The following is a 25,180-nucleotide window of genomic DNA, read 5'->3' as shown; positions in this document are numbered from 1 at the left end:
TCTTTCTATCGTAGAATACCATTTTCCTTGCCCTTGCGAAGTTAACTTTTTTGCCCAAAGCATTTGGACGTATTATTTCACCTGCATATTTAAACTTTGTAGCCTTTTTTTTATTCTTCCATAATCAGTTGAAGAAACAAGTCTCAGATTATCTCCTTTTCTAACAGTTATGATTTTTCGTACATTCCCAAACCACCTTTTCTAGTATACAATTGAACAGCAGTGGAGACATCTTGAGTGTCAAACGTTACAACCTACTTCGCGCCATGCTACTTTCAAGTGCAGACGTAAAGTCGTACAGCAACGTCAACCCATAGCCCTAGGGATAGGTTTACTCCCTTCTTCGCGCACGTTGGCACCTTCCCCCGGATGTCCTGATCATATCTCTCTCTCTCTCTCTCTCTGTTCATCTCATCCACCTGCTCCTGCTCCCCTCTCTGTCCGCCTGCTCCTCATCCTCTCTCTATCGAATTTCTCTTCCCACCTATCTGTGTCCATCTCCACCTCCCTCTGTCCATTTGCTCCTCCCCTTACCTCTCTCCATCTCCTCCCCCGCCCCTCTCTCTCCGTCCATCTCCTTCTGCCACCTCACTGTGTCCCTCTTCTCCTCCCCCTATCTTTCTCCATCTCCTCTCCCCCCTATCGCTCTCCACCTCCTACTATTTCTGCCCATCTCCTGCTTCCCGCTCCCTTATGTCCATTCCTCCCTCTTCTGTCCATTTCCTCTTCCTCCCTCTTGCTGATCTTGAGCTCTGTTTATTGTTATAGCCAACGAAACCTTGAATGGGAAGTGAAGTCACTTACGAGAGACCTCCCCTGCTGTTTTGTCCGTTAGAACAGTAGCTTCAATGACACTATTACGCTTAGTTTTAATCTGCAAACGGGCATTATTACACAATTTCGGTCCAGGAACACTTTCAATTATTTATTGCATGAGAACCAAACAATGTACAGATATCATACATATATAATTTTGAGGAGAAATCTTGAAAGATTTTTTTTTCCCTTCATGTATACCGCCACAGCGTAGTTTCGTAGTTTGCCGATAGTCAGCCCTAGTCGCAAACATTGGCGAGTTTAGGTGCGGAGCGAGCTTTCTGTGTGTTGGAGTTCGCCACAAACAAGTGTGCTACAGCTGCTCAACGGATGTTTAGAACCAAGTACGGTAAGAAGCCACCAACAAGGAAGGCCGTTTACCACTGGCACAACAAATTCGTTACGACGGATTGCTTGTGCCCGGCGAAGAGAAGCGGACGTCCCAGTGTGAGTGAAGTGAATATGGAGCGCATACGACAGACATTCATAAGGAGTTCAAAGAAATCGGTGGTTCGCATATCGAATGCTTGTAAAAAAGACAACTTTCAGAGTTTCTCTTCAAAACGCAATATGTATGACATCTGTAAAATGTTTAGTACTTGTGCAATAGCCGCCCGATGTGGCCGAGTGGTTCTAGGCGCTTCAGTCTGAAACCGCGCGACCGCTACGGTCGCAGGTTCGAATTCTGCCTCGGGCATGGGTGTGTGTGATGTCCTTAGGTTAGTTAGGTGTAAGTAGTTCTAAGTTCTAGGGGACTGATGAACTCAGAAGTAAAGTACCATAGTGCTCAGAGCCATTTGAACTTTTTTTGTGCAATAAATAATTGAAAGTGTTCCCGAACTTTATGTACACCCTGTATTTAAGACGTTATATTAGGCTGCGTCTTTGTACGATAAGCGGAGTTTCCCGAGAGGGAAGGGAATATGTTATTCTCTGGGGAATTTTAGTGGCGTTACTGTGCACTAGTGTTCACTGCGGATGGCCCTCCAAACCACGTTGGTTACGAATCGATGAATTGATGGATGGTTGGTTGGTTGGAAAGGTGTGAAAGTGGGGGAAGGGGGCGTGGTTAAGGGACTAAATAGCGAGAGCCTCAGACCCTCGTTCAAGGGATAATATGTCTGCACTTAGTGAAGTCAGGCAGATATTTGAATTGTGACAGTACGAGTAAGGCCGGCCTCTGTTACCGAGCGGTTCTAGGCGCTTCAGTCCGGACCCGCGCTGCTGCTACGGTCGCACGTTCGAATCCTGCCTCGGGCATGGATGTGTGTGATGTCCTTAGGTTAGTTAGGTTTAAGTAGTTCTAAGTCTAGGGGACTGATGAACTAAGGAGTCAAGTCCCATAGTGCTTAGAGCCATTTTGGAGTACGAGTATGTAAAAGTACGAACAGATTGTCTCAACCTACATTACTTGTAAATTTTTAATTTCCTTGGGGATGTTCCAAGGAGACACTTAGCTTTTCGTGCAAGTGTCTACAAATTACTAGAGAGCACTATCCAGACTTCAACGTTTTCCTCCGTGACTCCAAAATTCTCCGGATCTCAACACAAGTAAACATCCGTGGTACAATATGTATCGTCTTGTTCGGTAGGTTATTCCTCCACTAAAGACTTCCGCACAGCCTTTGGAAGCAATGTGGACATTATTCCTAAGATAGGTACCTATACTTCATTGAGTCAATTCCGGCTTATCTAGCTGCCGTAATTTCTAGAAACGATGGTTACGTTGATTACTAGCATGTGTAACAATGTGACATGCCGAAGCAGCTCTGTATATTAAAACGAAAGGGATGTAGGATTGCGAATAGTGAGTTCCAAGATTAGATTTCTGAAGAGCTTGGCCACACTTTTTAACTACAATATAGAGTTTGCAATGCCTCCCTCTGAATAAAAAGAGGGTCTTCATGTGGTCTCCCTCTCCCTCCTCGCATATGACCTTCGAACCATGCTTCTCGACCACAACGCTCACAGCCCACATAAAATAAATGCAGGGGGTCTAAGTGTCAACAGAATGCCATTTCGGCAAACAGTGAAAGCGCTGGCTTCTGTGGCGACCTTTAAAACGTCACATATCTGCCCACCACGCGGCGATAAAACCCGCCATAAACGTGGCCGCAGCTGCTGTAAGTGCCGCAGGCAGGTCCTAGGTAACCATCGCCTGCAAACACACGTACACAAAGAAACCAATTACAAATTTGTTGTTGCGGCCGTTCTTCGCAGCAAGTACAATGAGGTGACAAAGCTCATGGGATGGTGATATTACCGCGTGCATAAGGTATAAAAGAGTGGGGCATTGACGGACCTGTCATTTATATTCAGGTGATTCACGTGAATAGATGTCTAACGTGATTATGGCCCCACGACGGGAATTAACAGAATTCGAAAGCGGAATGGTAGTTGGAGCTAGACGCATGGGACATTCCATTTTGGAAATCGTTACGGAGTTCCATAATCCACGAACCAGCGTCAAAAGAGTGTGGCGAAAATACCAAATTTCAGGCATTACCTCTCACCATGGGCAACTCAGTGGCCGACAGCCTTCACTTAACGACCGACAGCACCGGCGTTTGTGTAGAGTTGTCAGTGCTAAAAGACAAGCAACACTATGTGAAATAACCGCAGAAATCGATGTGCGATGTAGGACGAACGTATTTGTTAGGGCAGAGCGGCGAAATCAGTCATCAATGGGCTATGGCAGCAGACGACCGACGAGAGTGCCATTGCTAACAGCACGACATTGCCTCTCATACACTCGGGACCATATCGGTTGGACCCTAAACGACTGGAAACCCGTGGTCCGGTCAGATGAGACCCGATTTCAGTTGGTAAGAGCTGTGGTAGGATTGGAGTGTGGCGCAGACCCCACGAAGACATGGGCTCAGATGTCTACAAGTCACTGCGCAAGCTGGTGGTGGCTCCCTAAAGGTGCGAGCTGTGTACATGGGCCGGACTGGTTCCTGACTAGGTTCGTCTACTTGGAGACCATTTGCAGCCGTTCATGGACTTCATATTCCCAAAGGACGATGCAATTTTTATGGATGACAATGCGCCATGTCACCGGGCAACAATTGCTCGCAGTTCGTTTGAAGAACATTGTGGACCATTCGAGCGAATTCTGGTCACCCAGATCGCCCGGCATGAATCCCATCGAACCTTTATGAGACATAATCGAAATGTCAGTTCGTGTATAAAATTCTGCACCGGCAACACCTTCTCAATTATATAGAGGCAACATGCTCAATATTTCTGCAGGAGACTTCCAACGACTTGATAAGCCCATGCCATGTCGAGTTGCTGCACTACGCCGTACAAAAGGAGGTCCGACATGATACTTGGGGCCATCCCATTACTTTTGTGACCTCAGTGAATGTAAATTTTCGTACCAATTTATAAAACGAATTAAAAAAAAAAAAAAAAAACCAATACGTCCTCTACCTACAAGTGGACTTCAGGGAATGGCTTCCTCCTATTTTCCTCATATTTATAGTACACTCAATGCTCATAAATTAAGGATAATTGCAGAATGTGGTGCCATACAATGTGGCACTACACAAAACTGGCGCTAATGGCATAGGCACACAGGGAACACACACGACACAGATCTGTAGGTCCAACGGTATTGGTGATAAGTTGAGAAAACCGTCCCGAAACACATGTGCTACAAAACGCCACGGTTTCCTGCGCATGTACTCCGACAGCAATATGGGACATGATCACCATACACACGTACACAGGCCGCACAACGGGTTGTCACACTCTGGATCAGGTGGTCGAGCAGCTGCTGGGGTATAGCCTCCCATTCTTGCAACAGTGCCTGTCGGAGCTTCTGAAGTGTCCTAGGGGTTTGAAGACATGCAGCGATACGTCGACCGAAGGCATCCCAGACGTGCTCGATGTGGTTTAGGTCTGGAGAACAGGCAGGCCACTCCATTCGCCTGATATCTTCTGTTTCAAGGTACTCCTCCACGATGGCAGCTCGGTGGGGCCGTGCGTTATCATCCATCAGGAGGAAGGTGGGACCCACTCCACCCCTGAAAAGGCCGACATACTGGTGCAAAATGACGTCCCGACACACCTGATCTGTTACAGTTCCTCTGTCAAAGACATGCAGGGGTGTACGTGCACCAATCATAATCCCACCCCACACCATCAAACCACGACCTCCATACAGGTCCCTTTCAAGGACATTAAGGGGTTGGTATCTGATTCCTGGTTCACGCCAGATGAAAACCCGGCAAGAATCACTGTTCAGGCTATACCTGGGCTCGTCCGTGAACATAACCTGGGACCACTGTTCCAATGACCATGTACTGTGTTCCTGACATCAGGCTTTACAGGCTCTCCTGTGACCAGGGGTCAGTGGAATGCACCTTGCAGGTCTCCGGGCGAATAAACCACGTCTGTTCAGTCGTCTGTAGACTGTGTGTCTGGAGACAACTGTTCCAGTGGCTGCAGTAAGGTCCCGAGCAAGGCTACCTGCAGTACCCCGTGGCCGTCTGCGCGCACTGATGGTGAGATATCGGTTTTCTGCAAGCAATTGCAGCGCACAATAAATACTAGTCGTCCGCCATCTTGAAATTTGACGAAAAATGTGACAACAGTGTAATATCCCTTTTTAGAGCGGCGTCAATGATCTTTGTCAAAGAAATAGTGTAATATCGATCTTGCGAGCACTCCGAAGAGCTTGCACTGCCGTCCATGGTGGTCGCACGCACCCTACATGTCACACCTTTTGTAATTTTCAACAGACCATCACAAATCGCGGTAGTGTCATTTCTGTTCTTCTCATTGCATATTTCTTTCAGTTACCTTTGTACTATACCGGAGCAGTTCTTCCTACGTATGCTCCAGGTTTCACCGAGCTATGAACTTGGCAGTGACCTATCATACGAAAATTACTTTCGTCCTCAAGTTTCGGACGCCACTGCACATTCGGAACCAATACTACACACCTCGAGTAACGATATTTCAAATAGAAAAGCACGCTACTTCAGCGTATATATAATTCTTCAGATAAAAAACATGGAGCGAGGAGTGACTGATGAAAATTCACAAATTAAATGCGCTGTGTTCATCCAGGTATCAGACAGAAAGAGTTAACGGTGTACGTGGACTGAAAAACGTAGCTGCCTGAACTGGGGAACTGCTGTAATGGTCCTCTCGGGCCGCCAGCGGCGTATGCAAAGCAGGCAGTCCCGGCTTTCGGAAGCCATTAGCATGAAACACATTCAGCTCCGCACAGCGGCCGAGGCAACATGTCGTTTCGGACTCCCTGAGGACTAGGCCAAACCTTCCAACGGGAGACGTAGCAAATGGTTTCTGTTTATTGCTTCACACAAGGACAGCTTCGCGTTGTCAATCCTGTGCATAACTCTTTTATAATTTAAGCTTGGGTCTGTTTCTACTGTAGATCCTCGCCCACGCTAGTGCGATTCGAAAGCCACATATTAAATAGGAGAGCAGTTTTCTGAACTGTCTCCACTATACTACAGCAGGGTGTTCGCAGCTGAGCCACTTTTATACTTGCCTCTATAGTCGGCGAGTTAGTACTAAGCGTGTGGCAGAAGATATTTTTATTATACAGGGTGGGGGAGACAAACGGGAGTGTTTGAAAATTGACTGGCTGCCGTCGTTTGGAGTTATGGGATTGGGGGAATTGACCTTAGGCTATGGACAGGTGGAAGTATTAGTAGCCATGTAGAGTTGTTCAAGCGCGCAACGTGCTACTGCCTTTAATGTGTATGGCAAAAACTCGAAAAATTTTGTTGGACTTCAATGCGCTTTCCATTGGGGACTTCATTTACCGCACAAGGCCCTCTTGGAACGCTTTCACCTTTGGGTGAGACTGTTTGACGCCACTGGTAGCATTACAAAGAAAAAAGTGGTGGTGTAAAAGCAAGCAGTACCATACAGAATAATAACTGATAATATTTTCTCTGTTTGAATTGGACGCTTATGATCCAGACGAAGAAATACTGTCCCCGTAGGACGGTGCAACAAGCCATATTGCTGCAGGTTCAACATATGTGTGCGAAATCAAGGGCGCTTTCTGTGCGATACCACGAAAAAAAAAACTTTCAAGATAAACTGATAATTTCCACTTATGTACACTAGATTCAAGGAAAAAAAAATCTCAAGTTCGTGTGATTTTTTTTTAATCTTCCCGTTTGACTGCCTCACCCTGTACCACACATTAAGGATGGTTGTCTGTCCACGGATGGAGTCTAGGAAAGACGACGTAAGTGCTCGTAGAGAGCTGCTGACAGTAATTTTATAATAATGGTATTTTGTCTTCACATACGGAGATGACGACGTTAAGTGCTCGTAGAGAGCTGCTGACAGTAATTTTATAATAATGGTATTTTGTCGTCACATACGGAGATGAATATTCGTGGTATCCGCCGTCCTGGATACATTTTTTTTTAATTCTCTGTGCTGTTGGTTAATACAGTCTGATTAAGGTGCTGATCCCCCATGGCACACCAAAATGTTGGAACACTTACATAAGCAACGAAAAAAACATGTCAAAAATAAAAGGACGCAACCCCCAAGATTGGAGAAGGTTTATAGAAGCTTGAAATTTGGCGCGAATTTCAATGCGAGATGCTTTTAATAGTTTCCACTGTGAAACTGTCTCGAAATCTGGCAGAAAATCCAAAGAGATTCTGGTTGTATCTAAAGCACACCAGCGGAAAGACACAATCAGTATCTTCAATGCACGACAACAATGATATGTTATTAATGACAGTGTCACTAAAGCAAAGTTACTTAATTCGCTTTTCAGAAATTCTTTCACCAAAGTAGACGAAGTAAATATTGCAGAATTCAAATCAAGAACAACTGCCGACATAAGTAACTTAGAAGCAGATATCCTTGGTGTAGCAAGGCACTTTAAATCACTTAATAAAGGCAAGGCTTCTCATCCAGACTGTATACCAGTCATGTTCCTTTCGGAGTAGCTGACCCAATAGCTCCATATTTAGCAGTCATATACAACCGCCCACTCGTCGAAAATTCCGTACCTGAAGACTGGAAAGTTGCACAAGTTGCATATCGCTAACATCAATTCGCAGGACGATTTTGGAACATATACTGTGTTCGAACATTATGAGTCACCTCGAAGAAAACGATTTATTGATAAGCAAGTTCACAGATTCAGAAAATATCGTTCTTGTGAAACACAACTAGCTCTTTAGTCACACGAAGTAATGAGTGCTGTTGACAGGGGTTGTCAAATCGACACCATATTTTTAGATTTCCAAGAGACTTTCTACCAAATTGCTTACCTGTGGAGTATAGTCTTACTTGTGCGACTGGATTTGTGACTTTGTCAGTAACGCCACAGTTCATAGTAACTGAAGGGAAGTCATCGAGTAAAAAAGAAGTACCATCTGATGTAGACCAAGGAAATGTTATAGGCCCTCAGCTATTCCCGATCTACATAAACGATTTAGGAGACAATCTGAGTAGCCCTCTTAGGTTGTTTGCAGATAATGCTGTCTTATAAAGTCATCGGATGATCAGAACAAATTGCAAAACGATTTAGACAACATATCTGTGCGGTGTGAAAAGTGGCAATTGATCCTAAATAATGAAAAGTGTGGAGTCATCGACATGAGTACTAAATTCTTTTAATACTCACGCCGATGACTAACACTTCCACTAAATTTCAGTTACACGATAAATCACCTAAATCTAAAGGCTGTGCATTCAACAAAATATATGGGGGTACAGTTACGAATAACTTCAATTGCAACGATCGCACAGATAATGTTCCGGGTAAAGCAAACCAAAGACTGCGATTAATTGGCGGAACACTTACAAAACGCAAAAGGACTACTAAAGAGACTGCTTACACTACACTTGCCCGCCCTCTCTGTGCGGGTTGAAATCTGCATCGGATAAGATCAACGAAGGATGATAAGATCGACGGAGGACATCGAAAAAATTCAAAGGAGCGCAGCTCGTTTTGTACTATCGCGAAATAATGGGATTGCAATTACTAAAATAAAGGCATTTTTCTTGTGGCTGGATCTTCTGAAATTACAATCACCAGCTTTGTCCTCAGGGTGTGAAAATACTTTTGTTGCCGCCCACCTACATAGGGAGGAATGATCATCATAATAAAATAAGGGAAATCAGAGCTTGCAAGGAAAGATTCAAGTGTCCGTTTTGCTCGCGCGCTGTTTAATAGTGGAACGGAAGAGAAATAGCTCTAAGGTCATTCGACGAACGCTCTGCCAGGCACTTAATGGGAATTTCGGAGTAATCATGTACATATAGAACATCCCATACATAAGTACAAGAAACAAGAAGGAACAGTATTATTGAAAGACCAAGGCCGAAGCGTTTGGATTAAGAAGTCTGTAGGATAGGGATGTCATCTTCCATCCTTAATGTTGAATAGATACAACGAAGAAACAATGATGGAGTGATATATGCGGTGAAAGGATATCAATGATAAGATTCACTGATATTGTTATCCTTAATGAAAGTGAGGAAGAATTGCACAATCTGTTGGTTGGCACGAACCAAGATGGTTGTAATTTAACCCGGCCATCCACGAGGGTAAAAAAATCCACCAAAAAACCAATAAAATCTAACTACAATTGTGAAAAATGTTGAAGTCCTTTTTGGAAGCATACAGAAATTTACGTATCTTCTCTAATATCTCCGCTCTTTTCTCTTCTAAATTAATTCTTAACTTTGAATAACCAAGCCCGTAGGTGGAGAGGATTCTTTCAACGGATGTAGTGCAGGCATGGCATGAAATGAGGCTTTTCACAAAACTAACAAATCCTGTCGGTAAGTTTCTGCTGTTTATAGTTCCATTATCTTCCACTATTTTTTTGAATGGAACTTTGTTAGAATTAAATTAGGAAACATAGTGGCAGGAAAATAATCAGAATCAGCGATTCTAAAAAAGGTAACACTTGCAATCCACTCTGTATGCACCTTCTTGTTCAGAAGCTAATCTCCTTCTGAATCATGGACCTAAAATACGTAAAAGCAAGAAACAAAGTGTTCTACTGCTTGTTCCTTTTGTCTTTTTATTACGTTCTTACAGAGCTCTAGGCCAGGACTTTCTGAAAGATCGATCATTAGTTCGATAGATCGTGCAATAATTGTGCTAATTGCTTGAAAAAGATCAAGGCCTCGACAAATCTCTGACGTTGTCGGAAAAGATACGCGACATTTTTATAAATTACTAGTTGACAAACCGGGTATTTCCCAGGTATTCAAAAAATGGTACAAATGGGTCTGAGCACTATGGGACTTAACACCTGAGGTCATCAGTGCCCTAGAACTTGGAACTACAAACCTAACTAACCTAAGGACATCACACACATCCATGCCCGTGGCAGGATTCGAACCTGCTATCGTATCGGTCCCGCGGTTCCAGACTGAAGCGCGTAGAACCGCTCGGCCACTAATACATTTCCATGTATTAGTGAAAACACTTTTGAAATTATGGTACAGTCGTACAAATAATATATGTATAATGCACAAATTATAACAGCATCTTCGCGTGCCTACAGCTTGATTTTGTAAATGTGTCTATGCTAACGCCCCTTCATAGCCGTAGAGAATGCTATTGTTTCCGTCTAGAGCGGATTGCGCTTCGCAGTCGAAAGCTGTTTAAAGCGCTGCCAAGTGTCAGGGATTTCCTTAAGTTCCCTAGCCTGTAGGAGTGTCTTTGTAGTAAAGAGTAAATGTATTACAACTTTGTGGATGACGCGGCGTGTTTTCACGCACTTAATGTTTGTGATGTCACATCTCTTGAAGCACGTGCCGTACAAAGATATAATTGTGTGGGTATACTCAGTGGTATACGTGGGTGCTGACTGCGAAACATGCTGCGAACAGAGTTAGTAACACACAAGCCATGATGCGGCAGTTTTTTCACGTATCTCAGTGTTTACAATGTCATCTCTCTTGATCTATGTGTCATACGGTGATACAATTTTGCAGGTACAGTCAGCGTAAGTACTGTACGCGAAATTTATTCAGAATTAGTACCAGTGACGTAGTAAATTTGAACGTCATGCATATTGGAGCAGTTTTTCACGCAACTCATCGTTTATAAAATGTCTCCTGAATTATGATAGGTACGTGGTTCCTACCCCATAGCGATTGTTGCCTGACAGTAAGATATATGAGCACCAAGTTTAGTTGAAATTGTAGTTTAGGAGATATGGAACACACATGTTCCATGGTTGTTTGGGGGGAAGAGACCAAACTGCGAGGTCATCGGTCTCATCGGATTACGGAACGACGGGGAAGGAAGTCAGCCGTGCCCTTTCAAAGGAACCATCCCGGCATTGGCCTGGAGTGATTTAGGGAAATCACGGAAAACCTAAATCAGGATGACCAGACGCGGGATTGAACCGTCGTCCTCCCGAATGCGAGTCCAGTGTGCTAACCACTACGCCACCTCGCTCGGTGCATACATTGTTAGACTGCGTGAAGATAACAGTATTCAAGATTTTACTAATGTTAGCAGGGACTACTTCAGAGTGCTCCACAATTTCTACATACAGTATTTAGAACAAAGTAGTTGTAAAAGGGGAGGGGGTAGCACTCTGAATAAATTAATATACTTTTAAGTTCCATTTAATCTCAACCAAGTCCATTCATGACCATTACTTTCCTCTGTTTCATGTTCATCTCTACACCGAAATTTGAACCAGTCTTCACTCTGGATAACAGATCACTGCAATGAGGATAGTATCCGCAGCAAATCGTAGATTACTGATTTTCCTGCCGCCAACTGGAATTCCACAAGTGCGTCCCCTGATGACATACTCTGCAGACATGTTATAGAGTTGAGGTGATAGTATACACCCTTGTCTGGCTCCATTTTTCACATCGAAAAACCCCGATAATTTATCATTCACTTTTACGGTTGCAATATAACGGATATGAAGACCTTTGAGTAATGATAATAAGTGTTTTGCGACCGCAAACTCATTCAGCACTTGCCAAAACTTGTCATGCACGAAATTTTTACGTCAATATTTATCAAATATGGAGGTGGTCTAGTAGCGTTGTGCGTTCTGTATCACCACATTACGTACACCTCTGTACAGTGTGTTAAAAAAGTGCTAAAGATGGGCTTACAAATGAATTAATCCATAAGACATGCGACCTCTCGAGCAAGTTTAACACTTTTCAACAATATGAAATCTACAAGTCCTTACCTCTTTTTCAACAAGCAATCACATCTTTTACCTAGACTTATTAAGAAATATCATGCAAGATTTGGGGTCAGATGAGCTATGCGCAGTTAGGATGCAGCGATATACGTTGCAAAGCACGCGTTTGTCGCATGTATCCATTATCTCGGTGGTGTCCAAACGGTCACGAGGCATTTGGAAAACTTCCAAACAGCCTGTCGAACGCCTCATTTCAGTGCACCCACAAAGCAGATGATAATTTTTTTTCTCTGCAGACAGCAGAGTGACTGAATAGACGCGTCTTATTTGAAGGTTGCTTGACAGCTGGGGAGATTATTAGCCACGTTTAACACGCCGTTAGTAAGAGGGCTCTCGCACGAAAGAATTATCAAATTATAAATGGCGATCAAAAACCTTCCATTTGAGGATATTACTGCAGTGCATACGCAACGTAACGCGAGTACTATTCTGGCAGAGTACGCGAAAGAACTCCCCCCCTTCTAACAGCCGTGTACCGCAAGTCTCTGGAGGAACAGAAGGTTCCAAATGTTTGGAAAAGAGCACAGTAGTTCCAGTTTTCAGGAAGGGTCGTCGAGCAGATGCGCAAAACTATAGGCCTATATCTCTGACGTCGATCTGTTGTAGAATTTTAGAACATGTTTTTTGCTCGCGTATCATGTCATTTCCGGAAACCCAGGATCTACTCTGTAGGAATCAACATGGATTCCGGAAACAGCGATCGTGAGATATTCAACTCGCTTTATTTGTTCATGAGACCCAGATACAGGCTCCCAGGTAGATGCTATTTTCCTTGACTTCCGGAAGGCGTTCGATACAGTTCCACACTGTCGCCTGATAAACAAAGTAAGAGCCTACGGAATATCAGACCAGCTGTGTGGCTGGATTGAAGAGTTTTTAGCAAACAGAACACAGCATGTTGTTCTCAATGGAGAGACGTCTACAGACAAATTAACCTCTGGCGTGCCACAGGGGAGTGTTATGGGACCATTGCTTTTTGTGAAAAAATATATATAAATGACCTAGTAGATAGTGTCGGAAGTTCCATGCGGCTTTTCGCGGATGATGCTGTAGTATACAGAGAAGTTGCAGCATTAGAAAATTGCAGCGAAATGCAGGGAGATCTGCGGCGGATAGGCACTTGGTGCAGGGAGTGGCAACTGACCCTTAACATAGACAAATGTAATGTATTGCGAATACATAGAAAGAAGGATCCTTTATTGTATGATTATATGATAGCGAAACAAACACTGGTAGCAGTTACTTCTGTAAAATATCTGAATGATCATATAAAATTAATTGTTTGTAAGGCGGGTGCCAGGTTCAGATTCATTGGGAGAGTCCTTAGAAAATGTAGCCCATCAACAAAGGAGGTGGATTACAAAACACTCGTTCGACCTATACTTGAGTATTGCTCATCAGTGCGGGATCGGTACCAGATCGGGTTGACAGAGGAGGTAGAGAAGATCCAAAGAAGAGCGGCGCGTTTCGTCACAGGGTTATTTGGTAAGCGTGATAGCGTTACGGAGATGTTTAGCAAACTCAAGTGGCAGACTGCAAGAGCGGCGCTCTGCATCGCGGTGTAGCTTGCTGTCCAGGTTATGAGAGGGTGCGTTTCTGGATGAGGTACCGAACATATTGCTTCCCCCTACTTATACCTCCCGAGATGATCACGAATGTAAAATTAGAGAGATTCGAGCGCGTACGGAGGCTTTCCGGCAGTCGCTCTTCCCGCGAACCAAACGCGACTGAAGCAGGAAAGGGAGGTAATGACAGTGGCACGTAAAGTGCCCTCCACCACACACCGTTGGGTGGCTTGCGCAGTATAAAAGTAGATGTAGATGTAGGTATTTAAGACCGACATGTTGGCAAGGGATAAGTGTGGCATTCCAGTTTTTCCAATGTCCGTGCGGTATCTGCGAAAATGTGAACTACGCGACGTTATTACCAGTTGCATGCAAACAGGACGAACGTGCTGTTATTCTTTTCTTGGCTGCCGAGGAACAAACACAGGTAGAAATCCATCGCAGAATGACGAATGTTTATCGGGCATCATGTCGGTTGAAAACCACCGTTGCTGAATGGTGCGCCAAGTTCATAACGCACGCCCTCATATCACAAATGTCGCCGCCCTGTAGTCCTGATGTCTCTCCATGACATTATCACGCCTTCGGCCCCTTAAAAAAGGCCTTGAAGGGCCGACGATACTTGTCGGACGAGGATAAGCAGCTGGCATCTACGGACTACTTCCCGGAGGAGAGGACGGTCTCTTACCAAAAGGGTACCTTCAACTTTATGCGTCGGTGAGAAGACTGTCTCAATGCTCACGACGATTTTGCTTGATTGGCATACCGATTCGAATGGAAATCTCGCCCCTTGCACGAAGCACAGGGAAGGTAATGGCAGTGGCTTTAGTTCGTGACCTACCCCATGGTCGTACCTCGAGAGGGGAGAGGACGGGCAAGTGTTGGGTTGTACCGACCCTCCCCCAGAAAAAAATTAGGACGACGTAATAAAGGGTACACAGAAACTGTGGCTTTACACGCGACATAGATGGCAAGAACGAAGAACGAGTGTCCTTCTCGCATATCGTTCGACCAAGTTGTCTAATATTTTGGCATCGACTAGAAGCTCACTTGCTCCATGCAAGTTAAGTACATCCTACGAAAAATGAAAAGCTAATATTAAACATTCAGCTGCGAGTGGTTGGTGGGGGTGCCGACTCAATGAGATCGTTTATGGATTATTACAGTTGCCTTTGCTATGGCTCGGCTAGCGATTCTGCCCTACAAACGCTCGACAGATGTCAGTATAAAGCAATCATTTGCTGGTTTTGTGATCTACGGTCGAATCCAACGAATGCTCTTCTTGTCGAAGCTAATGAGCCTCCTCTCGAACAGTAGTAGCTACATTGGCTCCAAATATCTACACCTACGTGATTACTCTGCTATTCACAACAAAGTGCCTGGCAGAGGGTTCAATGAACCATCTTCAAGCTGTCTCTCTACCGTTCCACTCTCGAACGGCACGTGGGAAAAACGAGCACTTTAATTTTTCTGTGCGAGCCCTGATTCCTCTTATTTTATCGTTATGATCATTTCTCCCTATGTAGGTGGGTGCCAACAGAATGTTTTCGCAATCGGAGGAGAAAAATGGTGATTGAAATTTCACGAGAAGATCCCGTCGCAACGAAAAACGCTTTTGTTTTAATAATTGCCACTCCAATTCACGTATCATATCTGTGACACTATCTCACATATTTCGCGATAATACAAAACGAGCTGGCCTTCTTTGTACTTTTTCGATGTCATCCGTCAGTCCCACCTTTTGCGGGTCCCACACCGCAAAGCAATACTCCAGAATAAGGCGGACAAGTATGGTGTAAGCAGTCTATTTAGTAGGCCTGTTGCACCTTCTAAGTGTTCTGCCAATGAATCGCAGTCTTTGGTTTGCTCTACCCACAATATTATCTATGTGATCGTTCCAATTTAGGTTATTTGTAATTGTAATCCCTAAGTATTTTGTTGAATTTACAGCCTTCAGATTTGTGTGACTTATCGCGTAATCGAAATTTAGCCGATTTCTTTTAGTACTCATGTGAATAACTTCACACTTTTCCTTATTCAGGATCAACTGCCACTTTTCGCACCATACAGATATCTTATCTAAATCTTTTTGCAAGTCGTTTTGATCATCTGCTGACTTTACAAGACGGTAAATGACAGCAGCATCTGCAAACAATCTAAGAAGGCTACTCAGATTGACTCATATGTCGTTAATATGGATCAGGAACAATAGAGGGCCTATAACACATTATTTCCGTGTTACTCGATGACTTTCCGTCTATTACTACGAACTGTGACCTTTCTGACAGGAAATCACGAATCCAGTCGCACAACTGAGGCGATACTCCGTAGGCACGCAGTTTGGTTAGAAGACGCTTGTGAGGAACGGTGTCGAAAGCCTTCTGGAAATCTAAAAATATGGAACCAATTTGACATCCCCTGTCGATAGCACTTATTACTTCACGAGTATAAAGAGCTTGTTGTGTTTCACAAGATCGATATTTTATGAAACCGTGCTATGTGTCAATAAATCGTTTTCTTCGAGGTACTTCATAATGTTCGAATATAGTATATGTTCCAAAACCCTGCTGCAACCTAGTCAATCGCTCACAATTTGGCAAGACCGTTTGTTTTTGAGGATTTAGGTGTTGGCCGACACGTGCTTCATTAGTCGATAATGGTTATAGAAGAAACTTTCACCATCATCATCTATCTTGTATTATATTTCGTCACTGTGTCACCGAATTGCAACAGTTTTGCACCAATCACAGTTTCATGATAGATTACAGGAGTACGATGACAGATTTTGGACATTCGTACAGATACATCATACATGAAACTTCCCGGTATATTAAAACTGTGTGCCGGACCGAGACTCGAATTCGGAACCTTTTCCTTTCGTGGGCGAGTGCTCTATCATTCGAGCTACCCAAGCACGACTCACGACCCGTCCCCACAGCTTCGATTCTGCCAGTACCTCGTCGTGTGGACGAAGTAGAGAGCTAGTAGAGCACTTGCCCGCGAAAGGCAAAGGTCCTGAGTTCGAGTCTCGGACCGGCACACAGTTTTAAGTTGCCAGGAAATTTCGTATCAGCGCACACTCCGCTACAGAGTGAAAATCTCATTCTACGTCATACTTGTTCACCTAATATGAGCCCGCAACTTTTTAAGTGAATATCAACATACGTATCGCCTCTACACAGACCGATCACGTATCCTGCATTACTAGAAGGACTTAAAATATGCCGATAGATATTGATAAATCAGTTTTCTGACAGATTTGTGATCAGCACTGCTGCTCATGTAGACTCATGTCGTCAATAATACCAATAACTACTGGATTATTTCGACTGCATCTCTATCAACTACAACTGATTGTCTCGCCCCTACGTGATTGTGCCCTGGATGGGACATCGACCACATTTCCGGCTGCCCCCACCAAGTGACAAATGAATATTGCTGAATTGCTAAGTGCTTCGTCGACACCAATTTCCTGTCAAAATGAAGACATTACTAGCAGCTCATGATGTGTTACTATTTTGCCGGCTGAACGCATCATGATGTAACTGTTACGTATACATCCAATGTAAATATTATATGCGACTCTTGGGTGTACGTGTGTGTGATTCAATATGTCTTTGGATTTGTATCATTTGTGGAAGACCGACGAGTGGAAAATGTACGGCCACAAATAAAAACCTTTATCGTAAAATATCCAAACTATTTTGCTATTCACCGTGAAACTGAGTTCAAGCCCCCCCTTTAAAAAAAAAAACAGCTCCGAGCTTATTCCTCATTCAGACAGACTTGTTAGCAAATAATGACTAAACCACCAACCATACTCATCACATTTTCTTCACAGCGCGGTTGATTGGCTTTTGCGGCCCTCACTCCAACTGTTTAGTGCAGTGGTTCCAAACCTTGCCTAGACCTATTATCCCTGAGTGACATTCTAAATTTGCAATAATAGTAATGATTTTTTGAAAATAATTTAGTTTCGTGATTGAAACAGAATCGAATCGTTTAGTTTTTACCGCTTAGAAAATTTCATTTTAGCCTTCCGGGGGTAATTATCCTCAGGTTGGGAACCACTGGTCTAGTGCATGAGTGTCCAAGCCGTGACGCGCATGCGGCCCAAGAAGTGAACATTTTTCATACGGCCGGTGGAAAAAAAACATAAAATTCCGTTTATGGAAAGTTTTCAATTTGTAATTCGTGCCACACCATGCTATTCTCTAAATGGTCCATCCCGCCATCCCTTTATTTCTCAGCAGTCATTGCTAAGTACGTTATGTGCGACCCAAAATTACTCGTCTTCTTCCAATGTGGCCCAGGTAAGTTAATAGGTTGGGCACGCTTGGTCTAGTGTAAGCTCAGTTGCAGATCTGGAAGAGGCTATCATCAAAAGTACGAAAGGGTATCCGAGAAACAATGCTACAAAACACACTAAATATTTCGCCAATTGTCCATAAAAATTCAGGGCCTCACATCTCACTTGGACCACCCGCATAGCTTTCGTAACGAGTATGTACCAGACTGACCAATGACGTACTACTATACTTGTGACCAAGAACAAAGATTGCAGCCACGCACTGTTTCAGCAGGTATCTTTTTTTATTCATCTGCAACCAAGCAATGTGGTGCGATGGTTGTAGTACTAAAATGATATTTGGGGAATATGCCATGACAGTGCTCTGGCAATTTTGCTGTTTTTCCTATACCGGGTCAAAAGTCCGCTGGGCTGCTTCCTGCATTAACTCCGCAAGTTCTAATCTCCAATCCTTAAGAATTTAATGGGCAGGAATGAAAATATGGTAATCACATGTATTTAATTTAGAAACAGGCTGCTAATTTGGATCCTGAAACGGTTAGGACTAACTAATAAGACTCAGATCGAAAGAAAAGTTGTGATGGTCAACTTGGAGCAACAATATGCTGCAGAAAGTCTCCAGTTTCCTAGTGAAAACAACCTTTTTCTAGGATTCAATATTACGCTCTAGTATAATGAATGGTGACTGCAGAGTTCCTGGAACCCTGTTTAATCCATTCAAGCGTAGTATAATGGCACTAACAAGAGCGAATTGGGTTTTTAAATTGCACGTGAACATGCCGTAGGGTTTTCTCAGTTCCTGCAACGAAATACGCGACCGTTTAAAGAGCATACTTGTGCGTAGATGGTGTGTTCGGTTTACAAGGTGCCCAAGAAAGAAAGGTTAGTACTCAGGGAGATGACAGGAGCAACCATTCGAAGAAAAATCTAGTAAACGAGGGCTCTAAAATACATTCATGAGGAGCTATGAACATTTGCTCATCTCTTCTACTAACAAGTGCTCCTAGATTTAAAGGTATGCATTTTAGAGTCCATCTTTTCTTGTTCTGTTCCACACTACCCGCTCCTAAAATATGGAAAGCAAACAGCTTGCAGTAGAAAATAATTGTTACACAGTATAGAAGATGAAACAGGGCTCATACCTCTTACGGGATGTGTTTTAGAGCCCGTGTTTACTACACTTTTCTGCTTCGAATGATCGTTTCCATCATATCCCTGAACACTGACCTTTCCTTCTGGAACAAGTGTGTAGTTCCCGAGGAGCATGGTGCTGTTTCCATGTTGTCATGAATCACGAACAGGATAAAATATTGGTGGAGAAAATCGGTTTGGGGATTTTTTTCCCCGCTTAGCACTAACAGTTTCTGACTTAATGTGTAACGGACGAATCCCCTCGAACATGCCGGTATTCATATTCGCAAGGTATTCAACACCACACTGAGTACAATAAATTATAGTATAATCTGTTGGGTACGACCTGTGTGTTAACGGAATTCCTCCTTTTCCTCTTGAAATTCACGATACGAAAATTTGTTCTAACCTCGGTATTAGTGTGACCCTCTGGTACTGCATTTCCAAAGGGATTCAAAGTACCTTTTTTCCTGAGCACGTGCGGAAAGTTTTCTTTGAGGAACCTTTAAACTTCTGAAACTTGTTCACCGTCGCCTGTAATCAAATTTCCACTATTGGCCAATTCCTGCAATTACGCGGTGGTAGGTGTGCACAGGTAAAAAGTATCCAGACACCAAAGTAAGGCAGACAACGGCTTATGGAGGAGTATGAACTCTGGATGATTTCAAGCTGAGACAAATTATCGTGTTTGAACATATTTGTTCACCATATTTCGCTGTGGACTGTCCGTGTTAGAAGCTATAAGTCGTGTCCCTATGGCGTGATCACGTTGTCACTGGAAATATCGTCGCTAGCACTATTATTGTTCTAGGTATTCTATTTAAAAACTATAAGGATTAAACGCAAACCTGACGAAATACAAATACAAAACGCGACAAATGCTCAGACCTCGGTCTCGGCCGTGGAGCTCACTGGTCTCATCAGGTGAGAGGTGCAGAAATCGCATTTCGTTAGTGGGATTCGCCGTCAATTTACAAGCATTTTCGACAGCTGTTTACAAATGCAAAACAATTGGAATAACGTGCACACCTGTCTACATTCAGCGGTGTGGGACTGGATCCAACTATTTCTGTAAGTCGTTATTTTGACAGGTGGGTTGAGTAACTGTCTTAACTGCATTAAAGACGAAGGACTAGACACGAAGCGAGGAAAAATAAATGGGCCATGTCCTCTTCGAAGGAACCATTCCGCCGTCTGCCTCAAGTAATTGAGGGAAACCATGGAAAACCTAAATCTGGATAGCGGGGTGGGGAATTGAATCCAGTTCTCCAGAACAAGAGTACAGTCGTATTTGTCTTTACTAATCTCCAAAGACCTCCAATTTGGCAAAGATGCCTACTACGATTAAATAATTGCCGACCGTGATCTTACTACACCCGATCCCCCCTTAAGACAATAAAAATGAAGAGAAATCAACTTATCACGGCATAATTCACTGACAGACTGTGGAAGAGTACATCTATATTTTAGAATTTAAAAAATTCCTTAGTTATGAAAATAGTTTTCAAAAAACTCACAAAAACTTCTAAAATTAATGAAATACAAACGCCTATTTATCTTACATACTGTACAGATATGTTCGCCGAAGCCGCGGCCGACTGGTATGAATGGGTAGGGCAACAATTCCGAACTTCCATTACAAATTCATTGCAAAGAATTGTGTGTTATTCCACTAATTGCCTAACCAGCTTTCCTTATGTGGGCCATTATAGAAAAAAACACCGTTTCAACTCTCAATTCAACACGGTACGACACGTGTCCTTGCAAGAACCATAAAAAAGGAAAAGCTTCCGATGCTGCGTCAATAGCACAACAATATAAAGTGCCAATAAATAATACTCAAAATGGAAAAAAATGAAGAACGGTATATTTGTAACATGGAAGTGAACGCGAATTTAACGTGTAAAACTATCCGTTGGCGCTTTGGGCATCAGCTGATCAACAATGCCGGCGTCACGCATGATCATCTCGCACAAAATTCTATGTTGCTAGTATATCTCATTACCACTACAGGCTAAAATAATTTGTACTATAACCAAAATAACGCAAAATTTTGTTTCTGCAGCAGTTGAAAAACATGCACGCTCATGTCATAACGCTATAATATAATATCGTGAGAAGATATAAATGCGATGCACGAACATTGCATAGTTCATATACCAAATATAAAATATTGAGCTATATGATTCTTGCCTATACTTGAAACACTGGACATATGGTTGCACTGACAAGCGTACATAACAATCCGTATGAACAAACACCTGTTAAGACTGCAAGATCAGTGACTAATAATATTTAACGTAAGTAGTCTACGAGTCAGTACAAACGGCATAAAGTCCAGTATGACTCTGTACAAAACTTACTTTTTGCGGCATTTAGTAAATCCTTTACTTCTTTTATCAGTCCTTTTATTTGTTGACTTGTCCGTTCCAGCTCCTTCTCATGTGTGTGAAGTTTCTCCCTGAACGTAGGGCTATCAGTCAAACATTCTGTAAATTCAAGCGGCTGTAGTCCCACCCCCATCATAAAACAAATCTATGTAACACCATTTACTTCGTATATATTTCACGTACAACACACGCGTACGTAACCACACATCCACTCGACACAAACGCCAAATACGAACTGTTAATCAGCGAGCGAAAGAAGATATTCCATGGAGCAGTGATGCCAACCAACTACATGTAGCAACATTTCATACTGCTTAAAAGTTTAACATAGTCATCCAAGTGAAAATAAAATCACTAAATATATAATCTAAGTATATAATGTTTTCTGAAAATATTTAAAACCAAATAATTTTTGTCACTGGAAATTAGGTGAAACCTCTTTGGATGACACACTTTGGCACATATGGCTATACATCTTTGCCGCAAGTAGTTTTACCGTGTTTGTTTTGCTGTGTTTGTGGTGCGTGTGTGACAAGTAACTAATTACCCTTTTTTGTTGTTGTTGTTGTTGTTGTTGTTGTTGTATTTATTGGATTCATGACTGATCATTTCAGGATCGCTTCACATTATTTTGTAATTTACAAAATTTGAGGGTGGAAAGTCAAATTTGCTTACCCTGGCTAGTTAACTATCCCTGGATGACAAACTGATACCAGTTATTGTGTGCAACTGAACGTGGTTTGTTTGTGTTTTGTGACCAGAAGACTATTTATACCGTTTGAGCAGATGTTTAGACCCAGAGCTGCACTCCAGTATTGAGTTGAGAAATTGTAATTACACTTTATTACTTGAAGTAGACAGCTTCAAGTGTTATTTTCCCTGTTCGTCATAGGCAGCTTCTTTTCCCGAGAAATATGCATCCTGCTCAATTGGCGGAATGCTCCCTACGTGCCGTACAAATAGATTATGTGTTTAACATTATCGTCAAGAACGGTGCATAATTTATATTAAAATAAGAAAATTACCGGATTTGTTTTCTCCTCTCCACAAAGATTTTGCTTCGTTTATGTAATTCCTGATTTCGTGTTCCAGAATAAGGCTGCTTGATGATGGTCGTTGGTGGACAAGATCATGTAATACAGGCCGATATAGTCTTTGTTATTGAAGGCACAGCAATTAATGGAGCTTACTTAAACGACCTGAAATCAAATTATGTTATACCAACCCTAGAGTGAGTAAAGATTTTTTATTGATTTCTTTTTTAATTGCATTTTTATCAATCATAGCTGGGAATAAAACTCTGAATAGTTTATAATGAACGTTTACGAATATCATTGAGTGAGAAATCCTTTACGTTAGTTATTATTCAATAAAGGACTGATACATTGCTTTTGAACAGTATTTTTCACACACACACACACACACACACACACACATTTGTGTATGTTATTGCTATCCACCTGTTGTAGATTATCACCCTGTTTCATGCTATCGAACGTGGATTCTGGGAACATGGGTCATGCAAAATGCAACTCATTCTTTTCTCAAATGACATACTTGAGGTCTTGAATTAAGGCAATCAGGTTGATGCATCGTTTCTTGACTTCTGAAAAGCATTGTCTCGGCATCAAACTAAAGGTTAATGATAAAAATACAGGCACATTGGGTATCAAATGCAGTTTGCGACTAAATTAAACTTTGTGTGGTAGGAAGGATGCAGCATTTACCCTCAATAGAGAGCCACTGATAAATGTAGAAATAATTTCGTATGAAATGTGTTAGAAGACTTGCTGATCATGCTATTTGTTAATGACGTGACAGACAATTGAGAAATTGTAATTACACTTTATTACTTCAAGCAGATGGCTTCAAATGTTATTTTTCCTGTACGTCATAGGCAGCTTCTTTTCCCGAGAAATATGCGTCCTGCAGACTTTTTGTAGATGGTACTGTTTACAGTGTTGCAGCACTGTCTGAAAATCTACACAAATAGCGTCAGATCTTGATGAATTTTCAATGTGATGCAAAGATTGGCAGTGTAAAATTGTGCACTTCATCAAGTGCCAAAAACTAGTAGCTTGTGACTACAATGTCAGTAAGTTACAGTTTCAATCAATCAACTCATTAAAATACTGTACCTGTGTTATAATTGGTGGAAACATAATAGAAATAATTGTCGAAACCCATTCATAAGTAAAGAAGTTGGCAGACTTTGCTCCATGGGTGGGCTGAGGGAAAATACAATCCACAGAAGTAGACTGCTTAGAAAATACTTCTGTGCTGGGTTGTGGATTATTACTCAAGTGTGAGGAATGCATAGCAAATATAACTAATGGAGGATATTTTACAAAATCAAAGGACACCACAAATGCTCACAAGTGTGTTTTGTCAAGGGATAACTTCACAGAACTGGCAGATGTGTGGAGATAGATTCCAACTATACCACTAAAGTCTACCTACCTAGACGGAAAGTTGTCATCAGAGACAAGAGAATCATTAGGAGCACCCCAATTAAGTTCAATGGGACAACACTTCTCTGTATGCATAAATGATCTTATGGATAGTGTGAGCAGCTATAATTGATGATGCTTGGCCTTGGGTGACTGTAGAAGAATACAGGATGACTTTGGCAGATTTTCTACTTGTTGTGATGATTGGCACCTTGCTCTGAGTGTAGAAAAATGTAAGTTAATGCAGATGATTAGGAAAAACAGTCTTGTTATGCTCAAGTTCCATATTATTGATGTGCTACTTGATACAGTTGTATCAATTGAGTGTCTAGAAGTAACATTGCAAAGTGTATGAAATGGAACAAGCACATAAGGATGGTAGTAGGGAAGACGAAGGGCCGACTTCAGTTTACTGGGAGAATTTTAGGGAATTGTGTTTCATCTGCAAAGGAGACCACATGTAGAACATTGGTGCAATCCACTCTTGAGTACAGCTCGAGTGTTTGGTATCCCCACCAGATCAGATTACAGGGTGATATCAAAGCAATTCAGAGCTGGGCTGCTAAATTGTTACCAGTAGATTCAATCAACACACAAGTATAACAGAGATGGTTTATGAACTCTGGATGCCTGGAATGAACACAATGTTCTTTTTGAGAACCCACATTTGCTGCTGACTGCTGAATGATTCTGTGATCACCAAAAACATTTCGTGTAAGGACTGCAAAGTCATTGTAAGAGAAATTATGGTTCATACAGGGGTGTATAGACAGTCATTATTGCCTCGCTCCATTCGTGGATCTGTAAAGGGAATGACTAGTAGTGGTACAAGTACCACCTGCCATACCATGTGTTGGCTTACAGAGTATGTATGAGAGAAGATCGGAAAGTAACACACAATAATTTTACTACCAAAATTTTTAATATGTGACAAAACAAAAATTCCAAGCAACATGCAGTCATTGAATTCTTGACAGCATTTGTTGATGTGAGTACTGTGCTTCGTTGGGCGAATGTGCTTAAAGATGTTGAGGCGGGAACATCTGACCTGTGTTGCAAACAAAGAGTTGGACGTCCTGTGACTGCAACCACTGAGTTTTTACAAGCAAAATGTTGACAGGTTGATTCAGGACGATCGTCCCATCACTCGGAGAGAAATTGCAAGCACAATCGATATTTCACAAGAACGTTTGGGTCACATTATTGCTTTGCTTGGATATCGGAAGATCTGTGCACGATGGGTTCCCTGGATGCTGACTTCTGAAATGAAAGTGCACAGACTTGAACTCCTCTCGCCTTATGA

At 42.4% G+C, this 25,180-nt stretch overlaps 2 protein-coding genes across 7 annotated transcripts in view; one reads left to right on the top strand and one right to left on the bottom strand.

The window, feature by feature from the left end:
• Positions 1 to 21,641, bottom strand: part of LOC124622334 (rho GTPase-activating protein 10) — a 576,429-nt gene extending 554,788 nt beyond the window's left edge. Inside the window, exon 1 of the mRNA XM_047148011.1 lies at positions 21,401 to 21,641. Coding sequence (XP_047003967.1) covers positions 21,401 to 21,563 — 163 coding nt within the window. The 5' untranslated portion in view covers positions 21,564 to 21,641. The remainder of the gene's footprint in view (positions 1 to 21,400) is intronic.
• Positions 21,642 to 21,875: 234 nt separating this feature from the next.
• The window catches only part of LOC124622253 (mediator of RNA polymerase II transcription subunit 25), a 156,257-nt gene continuing 152,952 nt past the window's right edge, over positions 21,876 to 25,180 (top strand). For 2 of the 6 annotated variants that reach the window (XM_047147916.1, XM_047147911.1), the window contains exons 1-3: positions 21,924 to 21,947; positions 22,042 to 22,257; positions 22,520 to 22,658. In XM_047147916.1, the coding sequence (XP_047003872.1) occupies positions 22,534 to 22,658 (125 nt within the window). In that variant the 5' untranslated portion in view covers positions 21,924 to 21,947; positions 22,042 to 22,257; positions 22,520 to 22,533. The other 4 variants (XM_047147912.1, XM_047147913.1, XM_047147915.1 and 1 more) reach the window with 4 other exon arrangements.

The sequence above is a fragment of the Schistocerca americana genome, chromosome 7 (genome assembly GCF_021461395.2).
Source record: "Schistocerca americana isolate TAMUIC-IGC-003095 chromosome 7, iqSchAmer2.1, whole genome shotgun sequence".
Classification (NCBI taxonomy): Eukaryota; Metazoa; Arthropoda; class Insecta; order Orthoptera; family Acrididae; genus Schistocerca; species Schistocerca americana.
Note: the sequence above shows the minus strand (reverse complement) of the source record. Positions and strands in the feature narration are given on the sequence as shown.